The sequence below is a fragment of the Apodemus sylvaticus genome, chromosome 9, assembly GCF_947179515.1.
Source record: "Apodemus sylvaticus chromosome 9, mApoSyl1.1, whole genome shotgun sequence".
In the NCBI taxonomy this organism is placed as follows: domain Eukaryota; kingdom Metazoa; phylum Chordata; class Mammalia; order Rodentia; family Muridae; genus Apodemus; species Apodemus sylvaticus.
This window is the reverse complement of record NC_067480.1, coordinates 107,786,142-107,803,528: the sequence shown is the minus strand read 5'-3', so window position 1 is coordinate 107,803,528 and position 17,387 is coordinate 107,786,142. Positions and strand designations below refer to the sequence as shown.

The following is a 17,387-nucleotide window of genomic DNA, read 5'->3' as shown; positions in this document are numbered from 1 at the left end:
ACCTTCACTTAAAACCTCAGGTTGCCATGATCTGATCTGATTTTTTCAAAGAATAACTTTTCTGACTTGGGCAATCTCCAGTTTTGGAGACCTTAAAGCTTTCAGGCAAGAAATAGACTTCTGGTTTGTTTCAACCTAGAAATTCTAGTTTTCTTCCCCTCTGGAATTCATAACAAGATCAGTCAGGGGACCAGAGATGAAGGTGGCATCTTGGGTACCTTTCAAAATATGATTCCAGTGAGAAAGACCCGATCTCAGGGTGCCTGGCACTGCCCACCGCAGTTACCCCCTGATGTCACCTGCTGAGGAGCACTGGGGTAATGTGGATACAGGCAGTGAGTATCAGGAAACAGAGAGGGTGACAAGGAATGGCTCCTGTCCTCAGAACCCCACAGAAAGTTTAGATCATCCAAAGAGGCTAATGTGTGGATCAGCCTTTCTGTACTACTTAAAAGGAGAAGAGAAGGCAAGGAAGGAAAGGAATTAGTGAGTGTGCATGCACGGCCACTACTGAGCACACACTTTCTGTTTGGTTTGATTTGGTTTGGTTTGAGACAGAGTTTCTCTGTGTAGCCCTGGCTGTCCTGGAACTCACTCTGTAGACCAGACTGGCCTCCAACTCAGTCATCCACCTGTCTCTGCCTCCCAAGCACTGGGGTTCAAGGTGTGTGCCACATGCCCAGCTGCCTCTTTCACTTATAATATATTAAGTTATTGATTTATTAATGAGTAAGAGTTTTGCTCTGTATTTATTTTTAAAGTTATCATTGTTAATGAAAGTTGGGGATTTATTTATTTATTTTTAGTGGTAGGGCTTGAAAGTAGTTAAAGAGAATGTCTGTGAATTTTTCTTTGATTAATAAATCATGGGAAAACAAAGGTGTTTTTGCAAGGCAAGAATATATGGTTTTCTGGAGCAGCACTCAGTATCCAGAGCCAGAACCTCAATACAGAGTTCTAGACTTGGGAGAACTCGGGCTATTAAGCCAGCCTAAGGCTGCTGTAGAAGCTATAGGAAGCCGTATGCTCCAGGTATATTCAGCCAGACTGTGGGTGCCACAGAGTCTGTACTGATTAGCATAAACGTAGACAGTGTGGGCAGCCCCCAAGTTGTTCTTGTGATTGGTTTTCAACTCTGGGTGTCATCTCCCTTTGCCCCTGCCCTCAGTCTTTAGTGAGGCCCTCTTAGCAATGACATACAGGATGGACATCCAGGGGCTTTGAGGTCACAAATAGCCCATGAGATAGTCATCAAGGCTCTGAACTATCATTATTGTGGTCGCAAAGACAGCCATGAAGATCTATGTATGGAGCCAGAACTCTAAACTCTGGCACATGTTTAGCACTGTGGGGGGATAAATTTGCCAGACCTCTGAGAAAAAAGAAACTGAAACCTGCAACATTGTAGCATTGTAGCCTTGAGCTGTGCTGGCCCCTGTCAGTCATGTGACTCCTACTTGTAAGCACTTACTTGCCTCAAAAAGGCAGTCGGAGAGAATAACTGGAGAGGGCATGCACTGGTCCCTTTTATCCATGGGAGATGGGCTCCGAGCTCCAAGCTCCCACAGCATTCCTTGAAGCTGCAGATTAGCCAAAGCCTTATATGCACGTTTTTCTTATACATGCATGTTTTTAATATACAGTTAAGCACAGAAAGACCTTAACAGTGACTAGTAAATACTGATCATGTAGAGAAATTATAATAGAAAGCTATGATAAAAAAATAAACTCAAGAACTATATTTCTGGAATTTTCCTTACAACATTTTCAGACAGTATTGAACACAGGAACCCGAAACTCTGGAAAATTAACTATGGATGGCAGAGAGAACTACCTTCCCCCCCTTTCCCCCTCCCCTCTCTCAGCTCAAATTTTAGGGCTCAAAAGCTGGGTTTCTCACACCACATAAACTCTGCGGGAACCCCCCCCTTAAAAAGCTCTTATGAAGGAGCGCATCACCGACTCTGTTTGCCAGGTGGAGAGGTTCGCAAAGGCCCTGAACTATGCCGAAGCAGCCCTGTCCTTCATCGAGTGTGGAAACGCAATGGAACAAGGGCCAATGGAGTCCAAGTCTCCATACACCATGTACTCAGAGACAGTGGAGCTCATCAGGTAAGCAAGCCCTGCCTCCAGCGGGGGTGGAGTGGGGCGGGGTGGGGCGGGGCGGGGAGGGCGGGGCCAGGGAGCGGTGCACAATAGCACATGTGGGGAATACTAATGGTAGCCTGCTCTAGCAGCCACTGAGAACCAATGTTTCTCTGTAAATGGATTTTAAATGTTGCTTAATAACTCTATTAGTTATTAATGTGTCTCAGCCAGCCCCCCCAAATAATTGAGGCTGAGTTCTATGGATTTTTTTAAATCAGTGTTAGCACAATTACCCCTAATCTATTTTTCCATATGCTAAACTGTTAATTCCCTAGTTGTGCTTGCCAAGTGCTTGCTTTTTGAATTTTACCTGGGTTATTTCTGCTCCGTCAGTCCGTCCATGAGGCATTTCATTCAGCCATGTGTGCCTAATCATGTCTAGTGGAGACCTCTTGTTCTCTCTTTTCCCCTTCTTCCTTCTCCTCTCTCCTTCTTTCTCCTCTTTCTCTCCTCCATGTCCCTACCTCCGACCCCCAGGCCAATAACTGAAACCCCACCTGCCTCTGTTCTCCCCAGTAATTGGTTATAACAACCTTTATTTAACCAATAGCTTTAAATTGGGGAGCAAGGTTTATATAGCAAGGATTAGTAGATATGAGAATTTGCTCGTGGAACTGCAACCAGATCTTGGGGTTCAGAATTTATTTGTGTACACCACACCAGACCAACTCCCCAATATTCCTTCCCCAAAATAAGAATGGGGAGGGGCTTACAACTCTCACTTGGCTTACCTTCCTGTCTCCTGTGTGAGGCAGGGTACCTCTTGCACAAATCCTCCCTGGCTGTCCAAAGAAGAGGCATGTCAGAGTGAGCAGGACATGTCCCTGTGTCCCTCAGATAGGAAGTGGTAGGTGTTGAACTCATTTCTTCTATGCTTCTTGAAAATAAAAGGTCAATAGGGAAACCAAGATACAAGTGTGTGGTAGACCAGTTGGCTGCACGAGCCACTGATTTCAGTCCTTGTCACTCAAATGAATAAATGTATTCACTCATCCTACTTCTCAAGAGTGGTGAGAAGAAACAACAGTGGTAGCCTCATTCTGAAATGTAGACCTAAGTAGGCATTTCTCAGAAGGAAACATATGAAGGACCATCAGTGTAACACATAAACAGAGAATTAAAACCACAGGCAGACCCGGTGTGAAGTTTGTGATTATTAAATATCTGACATCACTGGGCCTACAATGAACTTTGGTACTGTGTCCTGCTTAAAGACATTGTAAAATGGGCTGTAAAATGAACCATAACCACAGCCCAGCCCATCAAACACACAGGATGCAGATATGACACATGCTGCACCCACTGAGGCCGGCTACCTAGCCCAGGGAGAGCACAGTTCAGAATGAGTGGCACCCCCCTCAGTACCCAGAAAGTGGGGGTGAGAGAAAGTTCTCTTACCTAAAGGATGGCAGCAGTTAATGGTAAGGTGTGTTTCAGAGTAACTTCAAGAGAGGTCGGTTGGTTGGTTGGTTGGTTGGTTGGTTGGTTGGTTGGTTGAACATTCTCACCAAAAAAACCCCAAACAAACAAACAAACAAACAAAAACCAAATGACTACAAAGGTGCTGTGCTAACCACCTTGGCTTCATCAGTATACAGTGTGAGTGTGTATCATATGTCAAATTGTACCCCATAAAAATATAACCAGTTATGAACTGTGGCATGATGGGATTTGCAAAGGATCAGTGGCTATTTTGCTGCTTAAATCTGTGCCTAACCCACCGGACCTAGTTCCCTTCTCCCCAAAAGACACTGGGAGCCAGGGCAGGGGCATCTCTCTACAAAGGAGAGATTTGCTCCCTCCCCAGGATTCCAGAGAGCAAAGGATCAGAATCAATTCAGGAGAACAAAGCCACTTTAAGATTCTCACCCCTGAGCACTGTTAGGCTGGGAATCACTCCCAACCCATAAATTTCTGAGTCACTACAAACTATAGCAAACATAATCATAAAAACTCCAACTTTGTGTGTGCACATGTATGTGCATGCATGTATGCACGTGTATATATGTTCGTATGTGTGTGTATATATGTATGTATGTTTGTGTGTGGTGCTTGTGTATGGTGTGTGTGGTGTGTGTGTATGTATGTCTGTGTGGCATGTGTATATGTGTTTATCTGTGTGGTATGTGTATGCATTTATGTGTGCTATGTATATGATATTGTGTGTGTGATATGTATATGTGTTTGTATGTGTGGAGTATGCAGGTATTTATATGTGCTATGTATGTAATATTGTGTGTGGTATGTATGAGTGTGTGGTATATATGTGTGTGTATAGTGTGTGTATGTATGTATATGTATGTATGTGGTGAGTGTATGTACTTAAGTGTGTAGTATATATGGTGTTGTATGTGCATGCGCTGTACTTATGTGTGTATATGTGTGTGGTGTGTATATGAATGTGTGATATGCATATGTGTTTATGCATGTGGTATGTATGTGCTGTGTATGTTATGTGTGTATGTGTGTGGTATGTGTGCTGTGTATGTATGTGTTTGTGTGTTTGTGTGTGTATGTATGTATGTGTGTGGTATATATGGTGTTGTGTGTATGTGTTACACATATGTATGTGTGTATGTATGGTATGTGTATATGTATTACATACATGTATGGAAGGTGCATGTGGTGTGTGTGTGTTTGTGTGTGTGTGTGTGTGTGTGTGTGTGTGATCACTAGAGCCCCAGAATGATAGGAAAAGAGAATGGGGCAGAAAGAATATTAGAAGACATAATGACTAAAATTCACTAAACAAAAGACAGATTCAAAAAGCCAAGAAACCCCAAACAGGGTAACCGTAAAGAAATACAGCCCAAGACACACCGTGACAACATGGGACTACAAAGCCCATATCCTGAAAGCAGCCAGGAAGCAAAGGTGTGTTGTCAGTATTGAGAGCACCTCCATGGACAGCAGCAGTCTCCTCTCATGGGGCAGAGGGAGTTTTAAAACAACTGTCCAGAGTTCGAGCTGAGCCAGACTAAGAGATCCAGAAGCATCTGTCTCCCGCTGACCCACAGAGGGAGAAGGCGTCTCTCATTTCCCTCTCAGATTCTCAGAACATGACAGAAGGTTGGAAGGGAAATACAACAAAAACAAATGTATTTGGAGAGTGCCAGAATACAACCTAGTTATTTGAAAACTAATAAAAACAACTGGAATAAAAAAAATATTTTTTTAAGACTGAAAGAACTTCCTCAATAAAAAGGATGTGGTGGAAGAAGGAATCTTGGCGTGTCCGGGAGGAAGAACTTGTAGCTGCATACACAATAAACTATTCCTTCCAGTGAGCTTTGTAAATAGTTTGGTGGTTGAAACAAATGTACACCACCATCTGGTACTCAAAATACTATTACTTAAAAGAAGGGAGGTAAAGACTTCTATGCCTCGGTCTGTGTAAGATGTTGATGCCATCAAACTGTAGGTCACACGGCAGGGTTTTTACCCAAGGCAAGCTCCGAAGAAACTGCAAACGGCTACACTTGGAGCTTAGACACTCTGCAGAGACAGGATTACTTTCTCAGCCATTTTCAGCAAGCCGCTTGCTGTGCCAAGAACTTCACAAAGTAAAATCTGGGCGCTACCCTCACCATCTAAGTACCAGAGGGAGCTTTACCTCTGTCCTTGGTGACCCAGCAAGGTAGAAATGTAGGAAAGATTGATGCTTTACCATATCTGTGAACAGTTCTCAAGCTCGCAGCACTCCTGAGAGTTTCTTCTGTGTCATTAAAGTGCAGAGTAGCACATGACAAAGCCATCTCCCACTTGGCACAGTAATGCCACTGGCCAGCTTTTAAGGCAGGCTTGTCAGCACTGGGAACACCTACGTACTCGGGCTGGAGAGCTGGTTCAGTGGTTAAGAACACATGCCTCTCGTGCAGAGGACCAGAGTTCCAATCCCAAAACTCGCAGCCACTTTGTGACTTGAGCTCCAAACAAGTCACACCCAGTCTGGCCTCCATGGGCATCCACACCCATACCTGCATGTGCATAACAAGACACACACATGTACATAGAAAGAGAGAACACATGAGGGTGGGGTAGAGAACCATTCAAAAGCTTCTGTTGATACCTGGAAAGCACTTTAATTCCTTTGCTTCTTTATTTTATCTTTTTTTTAAGGTATGCTATGAGACTAAAAACCCACTCAGGCCCCAATGCCACACCAGAGGACAAACAGTTAGCTGCGCTTTGGTAAGTATAACCCCAGCTCTACAAATGGGGGGAGGGTGCTTCCTGGAAGCTCCAGACCCCTTTTCCCTACAGTACCCCGAGTTTACAGTGATCACATCTCAGGGAGAGAATGAGTAGCCGCCCAGGGTCACCAAAACCAGCAGGCCCCTGTCTGCGGCAATCAACAGACACCCAGTGTGGACCTCTGGCCTCTACATATGCATGGGCAGGCATGAGCACACATGTATACACACATGTGCACACATACAAAAGCGAAGTAAAAATAATAGGCCCCATCTCAGTCCTTTGAGCAAACATGAACTAAGCTAAATGGAATTTTTCTTGTACTTAACACTTTAGATACAGTCAAAATTATCGACAAGTTACTTTGCATGCCAAATCAGTATCCATAAATACCAACAATCCATTAGAGTTATCAATACACTGAACTGAGGGGATGCTCATTTTACTTAGGTAGTAAAATAATTTCTTTCACACTAGCTAATGGGTAATCAATCTGCCTGCACTTAGGAGTACAGTAGTAAGGGCTGTGCAGCGATAACTCTTCCCCACAGCATCTGCTCTGCCGCCTCAACCCATCCCACACTGCAAGGCCCCTCTCTTAGTCTCTTGTCCTTATATCTGTGAATTCAGAGTGGTGCGCCCTGAGCTCTAGATCTAATCTGTAAGATAGAAAATCAAATAGAATCTCAGACAGCATACGTAGACACAAGATAGTCTTGAGTTGTTTGACGTGATTTCCTCTGGAGTTTGAGGTGCTAGAGAGGTGGATCAGGTTGTACTGGGAGTCTTGTGATTGTAACACAACAATACCTGATCTGACCTGGGGAAGAATTACCCGTGACAAGCACCAGGAAAGAGAGAATAAGTCTTGGGAAATGCTAACTATTCCCTTTTCTTTACTAAGTACCATGATGGGGTTAATAAACTGATGGTGATTAATAATTAATGTTGGAATATATGTAGGATATAAATAATTATACAAAAACCTTGTAGTAAATGAGCAAACATAACTAGCCTCAGATTAGCATTTCTGTTGTGGCTGTAACGCACTTTATTTGAACTGATTACAATCTAGTAAAGTGTTAACAAGCAGAGGTGATAAAAATCGGTGAAATTACTGTCCTGTCTGCGAAGCCAATAGCTCACCCCATAAAGCAGTATAGACTGTGTGCTAGCACTCCCTCGGGCTCTCCTGAGGAGACACTGCCCTCTGGTGGTGGAAGAAGAGAGTGTCCTGACCCTGTTCCCAACAAAGAGCTCCTCAAGCTGGAGGTAAATGCAGGTTTGGGGTACCTCCTTGGCATCTTGAGTCATGTTTTTTGAACAAAAGGAATGTCAGATACTCACACATATACTTAAGACGGGCACATTTTAGAGGTATAAGTGTGATCAAAATATTGAGTTGGAAATGACAGGATTTGTTCTGAAGCTCCGCCGTGAAGGACACACGTTTCTCTTCTTCCCCTGCAGTTACCGATGCCTGGCTCTCCTGTACTGGCGGATGTTTCGACTCAAAAGAGACCATGCTGTAAAGTACTCAAAGGCACTCATCGACTATTTCAAGGTACTTTCTGTCTAGCAAATAAGAGCGCCGTGGCCCCTTGTGCTAGGCTCTCTCCCTGGCGGAGACGCCTCTGAGTGGCCTCACGCACCCATGCCTTGAGGCAGAGCCTGGCATCTCCATTGTGTAGAGTCACCCTGTTATGACACACTTGTGGCTTGTAGGACTCCAAGAATGGGACTTGAGAGCCCGATAATTTGTCCTCCTGTCTTCATGTCCTTATTTTTATGGCCTCCAAACAAAGAATGTCTGAGTTGTCCCCAGTGTCCAGGGGATAGATCTGTCTTTAGAACAGACATAATTCCTTATCTCCATGTGGAATTCTTGGAAGTTACTACTTACACCCACTCCCAGGAGTTAATCTCTAGTAGCTGATTTAATCTGTGATTGAAATGCCATTTTTTAAGGATAAGAAATGGCTCTTTAAAGCTCAGAGACCTTCAGTAGCAATGTGCAGTGGTGATATGGATTGAATCACAGCCGTGGCAACTTTTATCTCAGAAAATTCAATTACTCTCAAAAAATTCCTAGCAAAACAAATGAAGAGCGCCTCTTTGCTGTACTGTTGCAAGTGTACCTGAAGTTAATCGTTTGTTCAAAATGTCTGTTTGTCTGAAATTACACCATCCTTGTCTCCACCCCTCCTTCATCACACACATGCATGCAAGTGCACACACATACAAACACACATTCACACATAGATACACACGGACACATACACACAGACAGACACACACATACACATACAAACACACACATACACATACAAACACACACATAAAAACACACACAGACACATACATATTACAAACACACAGACATAGAAACAGAGACAGGCACACACAGGCACACACATACAAATACACAGACACACACAGACAAACACACATACAAATACACAGACACACACGTGGACACAGACACACACAAACACATAAATAGAGACACACACATGCACACACACAGAAAAACATACAGATACACATATGCACACATGTGCACAGATACACACATGCACACAGACACACAAACACATAATATAAACACACATGCACACAGACATATACAAACACACACACATACACACATCTTCTTCAGTCCTTTATTGTCAACCTGCATGTTTGAGAAACCAGCTGCACGGCCAGGCCATCCTGGCGATGCTCTGGTCTGTGTCGAGTGCACGACCATCTTCTAATTGTTCATATGGAATAACTACTGCGGAACAATGAGATAGCCTGGAGGGCTTGCCTGTGATCCCAGCACTCAGGAGGCAGAGACAGGAGGATCACTGTGAGTTCCAGGTCATTCAGATCTACACAGGGAGACCTTTATCAAACACACATAGCAGACATGGAAGTGGAGGCAGAGAGTGATTTTCAGGAAATCATAGTCTAAGAGATGAATCACTCGACAGAGTAAAGCCAAAGATGCTGGCATACAGAAGCCTGCTGACTTCTGTGATCCCAGTGAGTTCTGGTTAACTTTTAAAGGATTGTTTGTAATGTGTGGATCCAGTGTGACAATATGAACAAAAATGGACAGAGAAGGGAAAAGAAAATCAGTTTCTCTTCCAGGAGTTATGGGCATCTCTTTCTGTCAATTCTATGCCTTCAAGTATATTTCGAGTGGCCAGTTACATTATTAATAGTGTTCGGTGTGATTTGTTGTACACTGCACCTGACAAATGCTGCCATCTTTGTGATGGGACATCTCTGTCCCTTTCTCCCAATTCTGACCATGCCTTCAGGGGATCTCCAAGACTTGTCCTTCCTGTTGAAGTTTTGTACCTACTAGGTGCCCTTTGTGCCATACTCCAAGAATTGTTTAAATACAGCTTGGGGCCTGGAGCCTTCAGGCGACCGTGATAATTTGGCTCAGAAGAATATGCTTTAGCAGTATGCGCTGTCTCTGAGGAGAGATTGTCTCTGCCCGTGTCATGGTGCTTACAGACTTTCATCCCATTCAGAATCCTTCTGAAAGTCTTTCTGCAACCCCCAGATGCCTCTCCCTCTTCATGTTCTGCTGTCCTGTGTTGATATGAAGGAACACGGGTGAAGAGTCTCATACCAGCTAGGCATGCCAGCACCGTTCTGGCAGGAAATGAAAGGGGATTCCCTACGGTGAATTTTCTTTCTAGCTTTCTCCATGAGACAGGTGAAAGTGTGGCGGTCTATGACCCGGTCCCGTGGCTACACTTGCTGAGAACCTGAAAATCCAGCTCATGCCATAGCCGTAGCTTCTCAGTAGCACTGGATGTGCAGTCACTGCATGACGTTCCTTCTGCTGGAAGCCTGCTCGTAGGAGTCGGTGGGCGTGGCTTCTATGGTGTGAGCCTCGTAAAGATTGCCCTGTCCCCTCGTTGTGTAGACTCTCCAAGAAGACAGAGCAGGCTCTCAGACAGGAAGCTGGCTGCACTTGGCAATTTCTCTTGGTTAAGAAGACACTTTCCAAACTTTTTGTTTTGGGCTGGTGTGTGTGCTGCCTCAGTGGCTGGACACGTGGCATCCAGGTCTGAGTTCAATCCCCAGGCCCCATATGGTAAAAGGAAAGAACCGACCCCCACAGGTTGTCCTCTGACCTCTACACACCCTTGACACACTCACACTCCTCCCACACCCACACCCACACACTTCACATACATGCAAAATGTTAAAAATTACTTTCTCTTGCTTGTTTATATGTTTCTGCTTTGTTATGGTGCCTGAATTAAACCCAGAAGCTTTGTACACCAGCCAAGCAGCCTGTGACTAAGCCACACCTCAGATCAGGAGACTTTCAAATGCTTAAGGCACATGCTTAGCCCAGGAGATGTAATATCCTAAACCAGACTACCTAAGTAAGTCAAGGGCTAAGGATAGAGCTTAGAGGCGGAGAGCTTTCCTGTAACACCTTGGGCTCAGTGCCCAATACCACCCAAAAAAAAAAAATCCTCTGTACAATTAATTGTGCTAGTAATAAGGTACCAATATGTCAGAATTTCTAAATGTTCCATTAAGAAATACACTCAAAGTTATTACTTTAAGAATATTCAGCTGGGCGGTGGTGGTGCACGCCTGTAATTCCAGCACTCGGGGAGGCAGAGGCAGGCGGATTTCTGAGTTCAAGGCCATCCTGGTCTACAGAGTTCCAGGACAGCCAGGGCTACACAGAGAAACTCTGGCTTGAAAAACCAAATCCAAAAAACAAAACAAAACAAAAAAAACAAAAAAAGAATATTCTCTTATTCCTTTAAGAGAAATAAGTTGTTTTATTGTGTATGTATGTATGTATGTATGTATTTATATGTAAGCACACTGTAGCTGTCTTCAGACACACACCAGAAAAGTGTAATGGCATCAGATCCCATTACAGATGGTTGTGAGTCACCATGTGGTTGCTGGGAATTGAACTCAGGACCTCTGGAAGAGCAGTCAGTGCTCTTAACCACTGAGCTATCTCTCCAGTCCCAGTTGTTGTTGTTGTTGTTGTTGTTGCTGCTGCTGCTGTTGTTGTTTGAGACAGGGTTTCTCTGTGTAGCCCAGGCTGGTCTTAAACTCCAACATCTGCCTGCCTCTGTCTCCTGAGTGCTGGAATTAAAGGCACATGCCACCACACCCAGCATTTAAGAGAAATCATTTTAAACTTCATAATTTAAAACAATAGAATTTGATGACCCACTTCCATCAAAAGCCTCTGTAAATAATCCCTAAATTTAGATATCAGGCATCTCATCATAGAGAGGGAAGCGTTCCTACTCTGTTGTGAAGATTTAGACTAATTTCCAGTGAAAAACTCTGGATTAGCTCAACATTAATCAAACCCTTGCAGTTACGGAAAATGTGGTGCCTAAAATTTGTGTGCAGAGGCCTCCGCTAGGTAAGGCACTTGTGCACACTTGTGCTCACACACATTCATACACTAGTACCCATGGAAGAAGAAAAGCCCTGTGACTCCCCAGATCTGGTTTCAGTGAGTCTGTGCTGACCTACAAAATCTTAGTGGTACAAAAATCTTAGTGGTTATTGTCACAGTCACCCAAAAATGTGCGACTGTCCGCTATTTGGTCTTAGCCAGTGCCACTCACTGTCCAAATTTTTATTTTCCTGCAGAATTCATCAAAAGCAGCCCAAGCCCCATCCCCGTGGGGGTCCAGTGGCAAGTAAGTTCACTTTTCCCAAATGCAAATAAACCGTGCATTGCATGACGGAATACCCCGCGCGTTGCATGACGGATACCCGGAGGGGCCGCCTGCTCCCAACCTCTCCACTCTGGCTTTTCTACCTCTCTTCTTCCAGGAGCACTGGAAGCCCATCCCCCATGTCTCCCAACCCTTCTCCCGCCAGCTCCGTGGGGTCTCAGGGCAGCCTCTCCAGTTCCAGCAGCCTGTCCCCATCCACCATCGTCAGCATCCCCCAGCGCATTCACCAGATGGCAGCCAATCACGTCAGCATCACCAACAGCATCCTCCACAGCTATGACTACTGGGAGATGGCTGATAACCTGGCCAAGGAAAACAGAGGTGTGTGCACAAGCCCTGGAGAATGGGGACCCGCCTGGGCACAGGGAAGTCTGCCCGAGGGGCATCAGCGATCAAATTTCATGGTTTACTCAAGGAGAAAGAAAAGGCTGGCACCTGCTACCTGGGCCTTTTACCCTTACTGCGGAAGAGCAGGTGGATTCAGTTACATGCAGATATACACAGATGCAGGTGCCAGTTCAGGCGCAGCTGTACATGCGCAGTCATGGGATTTTCCAGTAAGCCTCTTGCACATAGACTATATTTCCTCTTAATTTGCGACTCCCCCCTCCCAAGACCTAGCCTGGTTCCTAGAACACAGATGGGACTGCAGACTATAACTGGAACATATGAACGAGTGTAGCAGCTCTTTACAGTCTAAGCTGATAGCCAGACTTGGTGGCCTAGGGTCATGGTATTCAAGAAGTTGAATCAGGAAGATTTCCCAATTCGAGTCCAGCTTGAGCTACAAAACTAAAGCTAGCCTGGGCTACATAAACAAAACCTGTCTCAAAAAACAAAACAACAAAAAAATGTGTTAGTGATTATATCTTGCTATCTCCCAAGAGAATGTCTTACACAAAGTTGTGAGTTAATTACCTTTAAAATAGTTTTAGAAGTGATAGGGGTCAACAAGAAGGCTCCGTGGATACAAGCCAGACAGCCTGAGTTCATTCCCAGAGCCCACCGTAGGAGGAGACTGCCACACAGATGCATAAGTACCGCTCTCCTCTCCCTCTCCCTCCCTCAGACATCCTCTGTCTCTCAAACAGTGGTAAGACTCTAACGTAGCAGTGGATGCCTTCTGAGGCTAAATTTGTGGAACCTAAGTAGACAAAAGGGAAAGGGTTTGGGGTCATTAGTAGGTCGTCAGTGATCTTACCACTAGGAGCTCACTACTGTCAACAGTGACGGGTAGGGTACAAACTTGGCTCTGTTCACCCACGCTAGCTGTTCCTCCTCTGCCCCGTGCCTAGATTCCTCCTCCCACTACCTCGAGAGTGCAGTCTTCCCTGAACCTCTGTTCCCTTCTTAGAAGGATGCCACTTTTACAACGCTGTCTTAGATGCTTCCTACCGAGGAGCCTTATTCGGTGACTCCTGAGGGTGGAACTGCCCTGAGAATGTGTCTGTGTTCACCACACCCATGGTTTATCCTGCCTGTTCTCCCCTCTTTCTACCACTGCTCCCACAAAGTACCCAGGTACAAAATAAAGGAGAGAGCAGGCACAGAGAACTCCCTGATCCAGGAGGTAACTTCAGAAGAGATGACAGCTCAGGGCAGACCACTGACTGACCCACTGTCCTGGAGCCCCACTTTTTGGACCCCCTTCAGAGGTTCAGCCCATGACAGTTGACAGGGCAATAACAGAGAGATAATCATACTGACTTTGAGTGAAACCATTTTTCTACCAGGAGAATGTAACTGGAACATAGAGAACCTTGGCTATTTGGGAACCCAAGTATGGCAAATAACAGCCACTTATTAGGGTGTGGGGCTTCGTTTGTTCTAGGGAACGCCAGGCCACATACACAATGGAGAATGCTCGAGGCCATGAACAGGTGCCCTGGCTTCCGGGTAGTGCCCCTCACACGTCTCTCTGTCTCCTAGAGTTCTTCAATGACCTGGATTTGCTCATGGGACCCGTCACCCTTCACAGCAGCATGGAACACCTGGTCCAGTACTCCCAGCAAGGCCTGCACTGGCTTCGGAGCAGCGCACACCTGTCCTAGGGACCACACCTTTGAGCCAGACTGTACTTTCTTGTCCTCGGTGGCTCTATGTTTCCGGATACTGTGCTACTGACATTCCCAGCCCAAGCCACAGTGAACAATCTCCTCAGAGCCTAACAGCAGCGATGTTTCTCTGGGGTGTGTGTGTTTAGATGTGGGTTCGTACAAAGCTGCCTGTATATGTGTGTAAGATCGACAGCTCATCAAAACATGTTTCCTTTGTCTAGTTTCTATAGCCCCAGGCTAGACAGTGATTAGAGGTTCCTCACTGGAGGAAATCCACGCAGCACACACGTGCTCACACACCCAGACACTTCCTCCCCAGTGCTAAGCCATTGCCTTCTTAGAAAGTTCCACCCAAGTCTCATGCGTAGCTGAACCTGGTGTGCTCTAACACACGGAGGGCGTAGCTGCCCGATGAGTTGAACCTGTCTCTTATTACTGGTTCCTTTCAGTATTATATACAATGCCCGATTAGTTTTGGTTGTTGTATATTAATGAGCAATTGATGAAACGAGTCAGTTATTTTTGTGCCAGAAGTTCACTAGAGTGCATGTTACCGAATGCCTTGCCCCGCCCCGGGTACCCTCGCCCACACCTCGTTCCCTACCAAACACTCTATAAGGCAATGGAGCCCCATAAGCTCCCATGCCTTGTTCCCACATATGGCACCAGGATTCAGTAAAAGCTCAGCGACCACAATAGCAACAATGACTGTTGTGGTTCTGAAGGAAAGTCTTCACCAGTGGCAATGAGCCCTCCAGGCATGCGCATTTCCTCTTTCTGCCACTGTGACCCTGTGGCTGTTGGTCAGCCAATCCATTTCAAGTCTCTGCTTTCTGCAGTGGCTTTCTTGCAACCTTTCTCCCTCGCCTCCCAAATGAAGACATTGTCTAGAGTGTCCCATCCCTAGATCTGGCTGTTCCTTTGCAGACTCACACTCGCTGTTGTCACCCTCCTGATTCTTGCTCTTCACACACCATGTGCGACTCCAGGCCTTGAGTGCGTTGTGACTCTTTTCCAAGCTTTCGTTAACAAGCTGCTTATGATGCAGGGAAAGTTATCCCTGTGATGATGGAAACTCGGTTCCGAGTAGCAACAGCCAGAGAGTCATGCTTATAATGTTTGCACTTGGTGTGTTATGTCTTGACGTGGGTCCTGTCTGGTTTTGTTTTGTTTTTGTTTTTTTAATTGAGTTTGTTTTCATTTTTCAGCATCTCGTTTACAGTTTTCTTGTCTGAAGTTTGTTTTGTGTTTTTTCATCCCCTAGACTTAGTTTTCTTGTTAAATATATGTAGACCTGAAATATTAGTATAAAGAAACAAGTCCTGTGAAGAAGATACATCTTAACACTTTAAGAACAAACCATTGTCCTTGAGTTACTTGACAAAACCAGGTCAGCCAGAGGGAGATCGGCAAAGCCACCTGCAGAGCCCTGCTTTGTTCAAGGCAGCTGAGGTGCCACAAAGCCTGTGTCCTGTTTCCTGTCTCCCTGTGAGCTTGGCTACATACACATCACCGCTATCAGCTTCGTCAGTAGGCTACTCTGTTCCCCAGCTCCAAGCGTGGATTCAAAACTATACAGACGGTTGAGTAGGGTTTGGTGATTTACACCAAAGTGGATTGCAGAATTTGCATCTGGCTTATGCCCTCAAACACTTGGAATTTCTAGCAGTACCTTGACTTCAAATGTTTGGGACCAGAACTGTTTTTTTATAAGATGTTAGAATATTTGTGAATACATGATGAGGTATCTTGGGGGAGAGGATTCAAGTCTAAACATAAATCTCATTTATGTTTTGTGTAGACTCTGTACACAGGAAGGTGATGTCTGCAATATTGATGGTAAGCCACCCCAAGAGGTCAGGCATGGGATTTACCACTGGCATCATAGCACTGTACAAGAGGTTTTAGATTCTGGAGCAGATTAGGTTTGAGATTGTTGAAATGAGAAGGTTTCGCTTCGTCTCCATCTTTGTATTTATCTATACAACATGACCCTCCTCGCATCCCCTTCTCTGACTGTCGGCAGGTCTGTGATCCCATCCTGGGTTTAAAGTCTGAATATACGAAATTGAATCACCCTGTGTGCGGCACTGAGACTTTGTTCTAGTTACTCCTGCTGAATTCTGGTGAAGACTTGGAACTCTCACAGAGAGCCTTACCCTCGAGGGCCTCTGTGCAGCCTTGGGGGGGCTTCTCTGCGCCCACCTTTCTTTATACTTACAAGCTCAGTTGTAAAGTTGTAAGCTCACACAGTCCGCATCCCTGGGAAACCCATGGAATTTCAGAGATGGCCTCTGGCTTATTGTACCAGCACAGGTGTGACGAACACACTGATGACCAAATAAAACTTGTAGAGACCAGTCTGGGGCGGCGCAAAGTCAGTGTGCAGGTCCTAGTCAAGTCTCCTGCCTTATCCACGGAGCAGTGACAGCCCGGTGTAGATAATTTTATTAAGAAACCGTCTTGCATCTGATGGGGCACAATGTTGATAAGTCTGGCAAGGGGCCATCTTCTACTTGATGCCACGAAAGATCATCCACAACAGGTTCCTTTTCCTAAGTCGGGTTCCAAGCGGAAACATCTTTTTTATGTTTTATGACTATAAAACTCCTACATGTTCATTATGAGAATTCAAATAACACTGAAATGTAGAAGATGGAAACCTATGGTTGTCTCTCTCTCACACACACACACACACACACACCCGAGGGGACCATAGCTCAGTGATCCCATGTCCAGAGGGTTTTACATGTAAGCATACTATCTATTACCACTTGTTCCTATTGGAAGACATAATCTGAACTCAGATGTCCCTCCAGAGTCCAGCTGATCTTCTCTCCCATGACCTGAGTTGAGTAGATGCCACCCGCTGTCACAATGTTAGGATTACCTTTGAAAGGGAGCAGCCTAGATATTCCTGAGCAAACTTTAGCATTAGTTGTTACTCTGCAGGTTTCAGTCTCTGGTACAGATGTGCCTGGAGAGAGAAGACAGGTTAAAACAGGCTTTTGGAGACATTCCAGTGGAAACCTGGTCCCATTCTCTGAGAGGATGCACTGGAAGAATACACTATACAGTTGACAGCCTGTGTGCTAGATTGAACATCTGGAATGCAATGAGACTTTCTGCACTAAAATGTATCCCAATATGTACAACAATGATGTGTGTGTTATGCTGTGTAGCAGTGATGTGTACATGACACCCATACAGAATAGATACCATTCATATACATGCATACATTTAAAACTAT

The 17,387-nt window shown here is 45.1% G+C and overlaps 1 protein-coding gene across 4 annotated transcripts in view; it reads left to right on the top strand.

Annotated features, from left to right (window-relative positions):
- Aff3 (ALF transcription elongation factor 3) overlaps positions 1 to 16,214 on the top strand; it is a 498,796-nt gene extending 482,582 nt beyond the window's left edge. For 3 of the 4 annotated variants that reach the window (XM_052193067.1, XM_052193066.1, XM_052193070.1), the window contains 6 exons: positions 1,976 to 2,112; positions 6,268 to 6,339; positions 7,813 to 7,906; positions 11,992 to 12,041; positions 12,178 to 12,401; positions 14,010 to 16,214. In XM_052193067.1, coding sequence (XP_052049027.1) covers positions 1,976 to 2,112; positions 6,268 to 6,339; positions 7,813 to 7,906; positions 11,992 to 12,041; positions 12,178 to 12,401; positions 14,010 to 14,131 — 699 coding nt within the window. In that variant the 3' untranslated portion in view covers positions 14,132 to 16,214. The remainder of the gene's footprint in view (positions 1 to 1,975; positions 2,113 to 6,267; positions 6,340 to 7,812; positions 7,907 to 11,991; positions 12,042 to 12,177; positions 12,402 to 14,009) is intronic. The other variant, XM_052193068.1, reaches the window with a different exon arrangement.
- The last annotated feature ends 1,173 nt before the right edge of the window (positions 16,215 to 17,387 follow it).